At 40.0% G+C, this 11,496-nt stretch overlaps 1 protein-coding gene across 1 annotated transcript; it reads right to left on the reverse strand.

Moving 5' to 3' along the window:
- Nucleotides 1–329: 329 nt before the first annotated feature.
- Nucleotides 330–8,509, reverse strand: LOC146699714 (endothelial cell-selective adhesion molecule-like). Its single transcript, XM_085471461.1, has 7 exons — nt 8,455–8,509; nt 7,935–8,086; nt 5,298–5,490; nt 5,038–5,193; nt 4,729–4,851; nt 3,717–3,852; nt 330–3,241 (listed from the first exon to the last, which is right to left on the reverse strand). Exons 1-7 carry the CDS (start codon nt 8,507–8,509, stop codon nt 2,704–2,706), a joined length of 1,353 nt encoding a protein of 450 aa, XP_085327587.1. The 3' UTR covers nt 330–2,703.
- Nucleotides 8,510–11,496: the final 2,987 nt, after the last annotated feature.

The raw sequence follows: 11,496 nt of genomic DNA on the forward strand, positions 1-11,496 counted from the left end.
GCTATCCTGGTTTGTGTGTTTACGTGTGTGTGCTTGTTTTTGTGCAGCAGCGGGACTTAGTGGAGATTTTCTGCCTGTTGGTTCCACACTTCCACACGCCTGTGATGACATTGTCCTGAACCGCTACTTAAAGGAGTGGCTGGTCCTCTCTTGGTGCTGGATTGTTTAATGACAGATCCTTGTCAGCTTTTTTCTAACAAAAACGCCAAAGGAAAACCCTGTGTCTTTTCAAGCTCAGTCATCAATCCTTCCTTCCTTCTACAAGCTTGCCAAGAAGACAAAATTGGTAAAACTTGGAAAACAAGAATAAAACAAAACTCACAAACAGCTGATCTTTTTAAATTTTAATTGAAAATATAATACAAGGCATTTTCAATGAACATAAATATGGAAGATACAAGTGCACACTGCACATTATTGTCTACAGTTTAGGCCGTCTGTATAAATAAGCATATTTGTTTGGCCACCAATTTGTCCACAGCAGTTATACAATCCACACTGGTTTATAACTCAGTGTGATAGTGAGCACTTCTTTCACTTTTCTTAATGTGCTTTTTATACATGTACAATATAAAAATAAAGGCTTGCGTTGAATACATTTGAATGTCCATAATGTACACTTTTAAAGGACACAGAGTCTTAAATGCACAGCAAACAGATTTCCTCTTTTCTTTCAACTTCCCTCATGAAATCTTGACTTTAGTCTTGAGCTTATATTCTCAAGTGGTTTGCATGAGATGCTTTTACAGTATGTTTTCCTTCAACCTCATCAGCCTTCATCTCAGAATGTCATGTAAATAATTGTAAAAATATCTGTGCACATTAACCAAAAGCTTAAATAACAAACATATGCTCCAGTGTAATTACACTACAGCAGAATATGACCACACTTTCTTCTCTTTTCCAAATCGAAATCATATTCAGTAACAACAGACATTACAAATAGCGCTAACGTGTAAAAACATAATAAATAGTTTTAGTTCTTAACTAATGAAAAGAAGTTCTGGAATCATTCAGTGTATTAAAATGACCTTAGCTATTTGGATACATTCTTACAAATGTGATTTTTACAAAACAGTGCCTCCCTCACAGCAGTTTTTATTCAAAATATGTCCACACGTTTTGGAAATGGAAAATAGTTTCTGAACCAAATCTAGTTTATTTGTTTCAGATTAGAAGCAAACTGAAACACATTTGTTAACTTCCAAGGTGCATAAAGAAAGTCTAAAGAGGTCGAGATTCCAGGAATATCTGTAGTGCAAGACTGATGGTCCTGCAATAATGTTGATGGAGTCTTTAGGTTTTTAGCCAAAAACTCAACAACGTGCTACCAATTACCCCCCAAAATTCACATATTTACAATTTGAATGCTGCAGGCAACTTTAAATGATTAGTTATTAGCTATTAGCAGTGATGGGAATAACGGCATTACTTTTTTCAGTAATGAGTAATCTAACTAATTACTATTCCTATCGTTACAACGCCGTTACAGTTACTAACAAGAAAATGCGCTCCGTTACTATTTTTCAACAAACAGACGATTGAAGCTGTGTTCAGCTTACTGCATCTTATATCAGTTGCATGGAAGTAGCTGTAAGTAATGTGGACGCTACAGCGTTAAGTAGCTGTGCGCGCTCCCGCGGACGGTAATCATGATCACTGTCTAACGAAAAAGAGAGAGAGAGAGAGAGAGTTTTGTGACGTTTAGCGTGTTTGGAGTGTGTAGTTAGTGTGTAGTGTTGTGGATAGTTTTGTGTTGTGTGTCAGAACAATGAGGCGACTGCTGTCTCCAGGTAGAAACAGGAGTGATACACCTGCTGCTGTCAGACCTGCAGGTATCAGGCTGTGATGTTCTCCTTTATAGTGGACAGAAATTGTGTTTTTGGAGTGGCACAAATAATTTGTGTTGCATCTTATTGAATGCAGAACAACTGATTGTTCTGCATTCAATAAGATGCACTGGTTATTAGTACTAGTCAAGAATATAAGCAAATTTACTGTTCTGCAGTCCTAAACAGCTCAGTATTATCAGAAGCTTTTGCTCATCTGTATTTAAAGAAGTGAGTTTAAAAGCATTTTGAAAGCAAGTTGAAAACCCAACAGAAGCAAAGCCAAAAAAAAGGATTAGGATACTTTGCAAGGGCAAACTTTATCACACAACACATTATGTTGTCTTTTGATGTCTGGTGCTGAAATAGAGTTAATAATACATAGATTAAACCCAGTGTTTATGAGCAACATTCTCCTTCTTAAACAGTAATGACCTATGAGTCCTTCAGGTAGTTTCTCTAAATAAAGACAATGGATAAAGTGTAGCATGCTGGTGCTCTTTTTTTTCTGTCCGTGAGATTAGCACACACAGCGTTCCAGCTGCGGTTAGTAAATGGCAGGAGGAAAACAGTTTGGAAGAAATTACATTTAAAAATCTAAATATGAAAAATGAAAACATTAAAATCCATAAAGTAGAAAAGATGATACTGGACAAATGTATGAAAATCATATCTATACATAGTTTCAAATGTGTACAGTGCATACAGAGTACAAAAGAACTATAAGTAAGTATTCTTAAAGGAAGTAAACAGTGTGTCTGAGAGCTTGTTGGCATCAGTAAATGACCTTTCATTTTGAATTCTTTGCTAAATATTAAAGTCCCTTTGAAAAATCAGCAATTGATCCTTTGTGAGAGTATTCCCTTAGCTCATGCTAGACTAGAGATCCGGCCTGGTTCTGTGCAGGAACCATAATGGGCACGCCTCCCATTCGGGTGATGTTGGAGGCCATGATGGTGGAGGTGGGTAGTGGTGGCGGGGAGGGAGCGGTCTGGAGCTGCAGCCGAGGCTGGTTGTACGTTTGCGGCAGCGCCTGTGCCTGAGGCAACTGGGTGTAGCGCTCGGGTCTGGGCATGGAACCGCCATTGCTGCCGGCCTCGGGGGACAATGGCTGTTCACGTGGCAGGGTGGTGTTGTTGTTGTAGCTGTAATGGGTGGGAGTGGAGGCCCCTTGGTGGCGGGACGGTCTATAGCCGGCATTGCTGCCTGTGGCGGTGATGATGGATGCAGTGTCTGAGGGGGGGCGCTGTGGATACTGCTGCAGGTGGTGGTGGTGGTTGTTGTGGTGATGGGAGGACTCTTTGTGGTGTGGGCTGGAGGCGATGGAGGACAGGGTGCCATTCTTGGAGATGATGTCAGAACCCATGCCGCTCTTAGCCCATGACACACGCTTGGGAGCCTGAGCATCCTCCCTGTAGACATCGAGGTGCAGGATTACTTATTTGTGGCGTGTAGATTACTTTTAGAAATGCATAATTAGTTCACAGTAACACTGAAATGGAGTACTTCATTAAATCTTGAAACTATGGTAATTTGTTTCTGCTATCACAGGATATGAAAATTAAATCTGAAAAACAGGCTTCTTAAACAGGTGTGATAGAATCACTTTAGTTTGAGAAATGTGCAAGATCAAAATGTGCATTCCTGTGCAATTGGTACATGTCAAAAGTAAAACCTGGGTCATCTGCAAAGGACTAAAATGAATTTGATTCAAAGCAGCAGCAACAAGAACTTCATCTACCAACGCTGCCACTTATGACTTGCCTGAACTGACACTGTTTAGCACTGTGGCAAAAGGGTCCTGGTTCAGATCTGCTGGCCAGCTGAGATGCTGTTACGAATTTTAAATGATAAAATTCTGCTTGCATTTAAGCCACACTGACTCACTTGATTTCATTGGCCAAGTCATCCTCGTTGTTTCTTCTCCTTATCACGAAGACAAAAGCGAGGCACACAAAAAGGAGGAAGATGAAGCCAGCCACTGAGCCAACTGTGGCACCAACAATCACCCCCACTTTATTGGCTGGAATTAAAGAACATACAATTACTATCTCAAAGAATTTAAAAACACTTTTATTACCTCATTTCGTGTAGAATCAATAGTACTTGTACAGCACTGGCTAGAAAAGCAGATTAAGGTTTTATATTCGAGTCATGTAAAGATGTCCTTTCTGTTTGACATAGACATGGACTAATCAGGTGACCAGTTGTGCTGTGGCCTAGCAAATCAGTTTTAAGCTACAATTCAGTTTCATTTATATAGGGACAAATCACAACAGCTGTTGCCTCAAGGCGCTTTATATTGTAATGTAAAGACACTACAATAATGCTGCGATGTTGATCACTAATTTACCGCTGTCCATTGTTTTCAGGCTTCTGCAACATTATATATTCCCAGGACGCTAGGTTGTGTTGGGCATGGTTGACTGTCCAGACTCATGTTAAAGTAAGACAAATTCAGCCAACTTTGACAAAAGTATAATTTTCTTAGCTGCTGAATAGAAAAGTCAGCTAAGCTAATGGTTACAATGTAAAATGTCACAGCCCTATGCTAGCAACGTTAAACATGTCTGGCAAACAGGGTTTGTTTTTTACTTTGAATCTGTGTAAGTCATGAGTGATAGGGGTTTATAATGATACTTTTGCTAAATTATTGTATATTTGTAATATTTTAATATATATGTAAGAAAGTTCGCTGCATATTCATTTAGTTTTCTTATGACGTGTCAGCAGTCATAAGAAATTAGTAGGATATGATCGTGTCCAACAGAAATAATAAATTACATCGATGCTCGCTGTTCATGCTTGATAATAGTGTATCTGAATGTGTGGTCCATAACTATTTTTCATCACTTATTTTTATTAATAAACCATAACCAGGGTTACACTTGCTGCGTACAGTTGGTAATGTGCAGGTCGATTGCGCAGCTCTTTTCTGCCACCGTGTTGCTGGCTGTGCACACGTATTTCCCCGACATGTTGCTGCTCAGGTTGTTCAGCTTCAGAGTGCCAGTCTTCTCATCTAACACAGCAGTTTACATGGAAAAGACAGTCAAACACACATGAAGACACATTATTTCACATGTATAACAGTTCTCAAAGATGTGCTAAGTGACAATCCCAAAAGACGGTGTGCAGGCTGCTTTTTCTATCAATAATTCACATTTATAGCAAACAATGACTCTTTGTTTTTTCGCTGTGCACTCACTGAGCATGGGTGAGAAGAAGACCTCAGAGGTGGGGCTGGTTTTCTTCCACTTGTACAAAGGAATAGGTTTCCCAGAGCTGGACATGCAGATCAGAGTAACATTTCCTTTTACCTCTGGCTTCCCTGTCATAGAGCACTTCGGAACAGAAGGAGGGACTGAGGGGAGAGGATTATGTAATGTTTTATTACAAGACTTTCTGTTTTACTGTTTCACAGTGAATCTGAGAAGTACAGCTGTGCAACGGGTGAATTTCCCTTACCTTTCACATCCAGGGTAACCGTTTCAGTAATACCATCATTAACAATCTGAAAGATGTAGCTTCCTGAATCGGACTCCCGGGTGTTGTTGATGTAGAACGACACATCTGATGATGGCATCTGATGTAGGAAACCGACACGGCCCTTAAACTGTCCGTCAAACACCTTCACCTCGTTGTCGGTGTAGGAGATGATCTGGACAGAAGGACAGAAAGCAAGCGTCACATGAAACAAAAAGAAGATTAAAAAAAGGGGGTTTTTTGGGGTCTTTTAGTACATAAAAGAAAGCACACGAAGAAGTAGTTGTGCATAACAGATATCACTGACCTGTGTCACTGACATCCAGGTCAGGGATGTAATGGACTTTGTATTTATCCAAAACATTTCCAGAGATTTATTTGCTAAATGTCCAAGTGCAAGACTTTAAAGAAAAGAAAGTTTCACTAACACTGGTAAAATCAGCAGTGCTTACAGAGGAAAGTTCAGGACATCTTCAACAACTCACCTTAGTATCACTGACATTGGACAGACGTTAGCTTCACTGACTCATCAACCTTTACTGGACTCTACACAAAGTTTTACAGCCTCCTCCAAAGCAACTACACATGACGCATATCGGCAGGTGAGGTAAACAGTGCACGGCGGACTCACAGCCCACACTTTAAAAAGGTACGTTCTCAGTTTAAACATTGGACATGTTTTCTATGTTCAGTTGTGAATAAAATTAAATCTAACCTTCACATTTCCACCTATAAGGCCAAATTAAACAGTAATATTAATGTTCTTGAACCTGATCTATAAATTCTCAGCTCTCATTCTCTGCAATTTAATTAACACAAATTATGCAGGTCTGTATTGTTAGATAAATACTACATTCTAACCAATATGGCTCTTGTACAATAAAAAACAAAACACAACAAAAGAAGCCTGATATAAAACCTAGTTCCAGCATATGTATCTCTGCAGTGGAAGGGGCTGAAATACAGTATAAATAGAACGGTTCAAGGCAGATGCATCATTTACAGTAAAAAGTAAAGATGTTCTTAGATTAAAATCTGTTTTCTTTGAGTAATCTAGTCACCTGATGGTCTGGACCTTGATCACTTGCTGTAACTGATGGAACCTTGAATTCTGCTTTATACCAGAGAATCCTGAAGGAAAATCTCCTGCCATCAGCTTGTATTCTGAAGTTCAATTACATTTGAGTTATGCACCAGGAAAGTGATCCAGAACATAGCAGCAAAAGAAAAAAACTTAAATCTGATTGAGATGCTTTGGCAAGACCTTAAACAGACCGTTTATTCTCAAAAGCCCTCCAATGTGAAAGAATTAAAGCATTCTGCAAAGAAGAGTGGGCCAAAATCACTCCACAGTGATCTAAACGCATCATCGCCTGTTACCTTAAAGGTAAGAACGGTGAGGAGCAAAAACTGTCTGTTTAAGAGAGAAGATGAACTGAGGGGCTGCACCAAGAACTCATGCATTGGTATTTATGATTACTTTCAACTACAAATGATGCCAAGCAACTCTAATAGCATTCAAAAACAAAACCAAGAGCTGGAAAAGGCACAATAGGTTCTTGTCAATTATTTTCTCCATATTACTATTATTATATTATGCATAGGAAACATATATTAGCAGTTTGGAAAAAATATCACTTTGTCAAATTTTAGTTACTTACATAATTAGTACCATACCACCCCATTAGAGCACTTTGCTCTCAGACTGTAGGCTTACTTGTTGTTCCTAGTTCATTTAAAAGTAGAATGGGAGGAAGAGCCTTCAGTTTTCAGGCCCCACTTCTGTGGAACCAGATTTGGATTGGGGAGACAGACACTATCTCTACTTTTAAAATTAGGATTCAGAGTTTCCTTCTTGCTAAAGTAGTACAGTTAGGGCATGATCAGGTGACCCTGAGTTATGCTGAGGCTGCTGGAGGATTCCCATGATGATGTCACCTTTCTCGCTCACTATGTGTTTATATACATATTATTTCTAGTTATTAACCTCTGTCTCACTTCCACAGCATGTCTTATCCTGTCTTCCTTCTCTCACCCCAACTGGTCGCAGCAGATGGCCCCGCCCCTCCCTGAGCCTGGTTCTGCCGCAGGTTTCTTCCTGTTAAAACTGAGTTTTTACTTCCCACTGTTGCCAAAGTGCTTGCTCATAGGGGGTCATATGATTGTTGGGTTTTTCTCTCTATTATTGTAGGATCTACCTTACACTATAAAGTGACTTGAGGTGACTGTTGTTGTGATTTGGTGCTGTATAAATAAAATACAATAGAATTGAACAATTTGTCAGAGGGGAATTGCTCACTTTATCTTGTCTAAACACATACGACTCTGAATAGATTGCAGTTAAGTTTTGTTCTTTTATCAGTGAAAATGTTTTTACATTTAATGAATGTTTCTTCCTGTAAAGAGTAAAGTAAGGTGAGACACTAAGGGAAATAATAAAAAAAAAACCCTGTATCCTTTCCCTTCCTGAGTTCTCTTTCTTCCCCTAAATCTATTTGATTGTGATCCTCCTTTTGGATCATCTATCTGCACAGCACAGTAGTATTAGAAACCTTTAAGTCTTTTCTTGTCTTGGCTTGATATACAGTATATTAGACTTAAGTGTAATTGTTTCCTTACCATCTTCATCTGGCTGGTGTTAGGCATCAAAAAGTTCCAGGCGATACTCTTGGAATTTGGGTTGCCGCCAGTGTACCGGGCCTGCAGCTCCACATACTGACCCTCGATCACTTCTCCATTTTTCAGGGGTATTAAAAAGTTGGCCCATATGCCTGGATGAAGGAAGAAAGGGAAAAAACACACTGTAAAAATCACAGTTTTTTATTACTTTTATACACCACTGTACATGTAATCAATAATTGTAATCTCTATATTAATTTCTATTGTTAATCTCTGTCTCTCAGACAGTGTGTCTTTTGTCTGCCCCCCTCACAGCCAACCAGACGTGGTAGAAGAAGAAGCCGTCCCTCCCAGAGCAGAGGCTTCTTCCTATTAAAAGAGGTTTTTTTCTTCCCACTGTCACCAAGTGCTTGCTCCAGTTGCTAGAATGTTCTATGTAATACCGCAGGGTTTATCCTACAGTATAAACTGCCTTAATGTTGTGATTCAATTGAATTGAATTCTGACTCTGAATCATTACCTGTACAGTTGAAGGTGCAGCAGGAAACCTGTTTGGATTGTTCTTTGTTTCTCATGCCTGTTTCATGTTTGATGTCATATTTTTTATAATAAAAAGGTTATAAGCAGAATGATATTATAAGATTAATGAGGATCTGCTTAGCTTCTTTTTAATAATTGCCATTGATACTCCGTGTACAGGAGCGGAAACAATACTATTACGGGTGCAGTGCAGTGAATTACAAAGCTTTTTTTCTTTACTTTTTGCTTTTTGCTAATTATCCAGTGCTCTTCTGACTTATTTCTAATTTCTTTTTACGTGTATCTAAATATTTGATATGGACTCTGTTTATTTTGTACTTTTATTTACTGTGTCATCAGAGTGACAGGTATCTGTGCATTCATCCCTATCCAACTACATGGAGATATATCAGTGGATATCATCCCCCGATGAAAGAAGCTCATTTCAACAGAGTTGTGCATATTAGCATATTTATGACTTCCTTTGTGTCATGTAGGTGAATGTTACATCGCTAATTGCAAATTCTAATAAACATTCTACCCCAGTTGTGTGTTCATTTGCTTCTGTTTTGCATTTAGTATGATCACTCCTGATAAATTACACAAGTTTTTTTCTTTTTCTTTTTTCATTTGAATCTATTCTTTGGAAACTTTGACTTTTACAAGTTATCAAAAAAGACAGACAAAAATGTTTATTTCCTCAGGACTACTGTGTGAGTGCAATTTTGACTGGGGATACACATGTAGTTTCTAATATTCCAGTCCAATAATATATATCCTAATATTCCAATATGTCTGGATGTGTTTCAACAGCTGCCAAATGGCCAAGATGCTTTTAGAAGCTCTTATGTTTCTGTAATGTGTCTAAAATTTGGCAAAGACTTTTTTTTGAGAAGGATCTTTATCGGATGCTGATAATACCTACATTTAGAAAAAAACAGGAATTCAGTGCACAATGTTCCTGCTCACTGCAAATTTATTGTGACTAAAGAGATTATTTAAAAATGATTATTATTTGTTTCAAAACAAAAAAAATTCTCACTTTCCATGAAAACAAACTCTACAATTATAAGTATTTTATCATATTTCTGCCCTATATTAAACAAACACAGATTTATTGAGGACAGTATAAATCAGGCTTACACAATTCAGCCATACGCCACATCTGTGAAATAGTAAGATCTTGCTCAAGCTCTGTCATGATAGGAGGCAATAAGACGCAGGGTTTATTCAGCACGGACTACTTTTATTGAACTGTAGCACCAGTGTACGTGGCTACATCAATTTTCCAAAAACATACAGTGTTCCAGCGACCTCTAGTGGCCGGCCCCATAGTAGCCTTACTAGTACAACAAAAATAAATCTCACAACATCTTCCCCTTTAACAAAAGTACTTTAAATATAAAACAGTGTTGTCAGAACGTACGACATCACAGGGGTAGACTACCCTCAGTCCTGATAAGGTATTATTCTGCCCTTAGAACATAGAAAGGAGATAGTCCTCAGTCTCCCTTTGGAGCATCCCTTTGGCAAACCGTGTCCCTATTGACTGGACTGGGCAACAATGTCTTTTCGAGTACTGCAATCGTTTGCCAGGGGCCATTGGGCAGAGGAGTAGTCACGAGGGGTTCCCGTCGCTGTGTAGGCTTGTGCTCTCTGCAAAAGTTGCATGATCTCACCTTGTGTGTCATTTGAAGTCCAATGGTGGGCCACCACACTGTTGATCTTGCACGCTCTCTACATTTAGTTAGTCCTTGGTGGCCTTCATGTAATTGGTCAAGGACACTGGGTCTGAGTGCTGTGGGAATTACAATGCGATCGTGGTAGAGCACTAGACCGTCTGATTCTGAAAGGTGGCTTCTGGCTGCATAGAAGCCTTGCAGTGATGAACTCTTTGCCATTCTCAAAGGCCACCCTTGTCTGATGAAAATGATTGCTTTTTGAAGCTCTGGGTCCATCTGTGTAGCACTGTGAATTTCCTCCAACTTATGTGACTTGATAGGTTTGCTTGTCACTACGTTGCTCACATATACCTTGACCCGGCTGTCTGTCTCGAACTGATAGCATCCATGCAGTGGATGTCTGGAGAGTGCGTCCGCCACCACTAACTGTTTACCGAGAACATGCTCAGCAGTGACACTGAATCACATCAGTCGCATCAGCAGTCTCTGACATCTCAGTGGTGTTTGGTCAAGGTCGTATGAGTTGATCAAAGGCACCAAGGGCTTATGGTCAGTTTGTACACATACATGACCCATGCCTTGGATGTAGCGGGAAAAACGTTCACAGGCCCAGACAGATGCTAAACACTCTTTTTCAATCTGTGAATATCTTTTCTCTGCATCTGTGAGAGTGCGAGAACAAAAAGCAACAGGCCAAAACTCCCCGTCATGGTCCTGTAACAGTGCAGCATGCAGGCCATAGCTGCTTGGACCTGTTGAGCTTAAGGCCTGATGCTTTGATTGTCAGTAATACTGCATCTAAGCGTTGGTCATGCTCCTCTTTCTTAGCCCCGAAAACCAGTATGTCGTCCATCACAATGACAGTCCCATCTAGGCCCTTGAGCAAAGTGCTCATGAGCCGCTGGAAGATCTCGGGTGCTGTTATGCCAAATGGCAGACGCCTGAAGCAAAACCTGCCCATGGGAGTTATGAACGTGGTCAGTTTTTGGCAGCTGGGGTCCAGTGGAATTTGCCAGAACTCACTGGAGGCATCCAAAGTGGAGAAAACTTTGGGGCGATCGTGGCTCAAAGAGTTGGGAGTTCGGCTTGTGACCGGAAGGTTGCCGGTTTGAACCCTGGCTCGGACAGACTCGGTCGTTGTGTCCTTGGGCAAGACACTTCACCTGCCGCCTACTGGTGGTGGTCAGAGGGGCCGATGGCGCGATATGGCAGCCTCGCTTCTGTCAGTCTGCCCCAAGGCAACAGTGGTTGTGTGACTGGAGGAGCTATTGGCTTTTGCGGTATGTAACTTACTTTATTAACTTACATTACAGCAAATTTATGCATTTTGTCCACGTGTTTATTTTTCTGTTTTGCAGCTG

The sequence above is a fragment of the Copadichromis virginalis genome, linkage group LG10, assembly GCF_057382275.1.
Source record: "Copadichromis virginalis isolate Kocher_CV1m ecotype Utaka linkage group LG10, C_Virginalis_male_GT1.1, whole genome shotgun sequence".
Lineage (NCBI taxonomy): Eukaryota > Metazoa > Chordata > Actinopteri > Cichliformes > Cichlidae > Copadichromis > Copadichromis virginalis.

What these genes read in the sequence shown, in the direction of transcription:
- LOC146699714 (XM_085471461.1), bottom strand. Translation starts at nt 8,509, where the DNA reads ATGAGAAACAAAGAACAATCCAAACAGGTTTCCTGCTGCACCTTCAAC. An exon ending in CTGCACCTTCAACTGTACAG is followed by an intron (nt 8,087 to 8,454) that starts GTAATGATTCAG and finishes TCCTTCATCCAG; the next exon opens with GCATATGGGCCAACTTTTTA. An exon ending in GGTTACCCTGGATGTGAAAG is followed by an intron (nt 5,194 to 5,297) that starts GTAAGGGAAATT and finishes CTCTCCCCTCAG; the next exon opens with TCCCTCCTTCTGTTCCGAAG.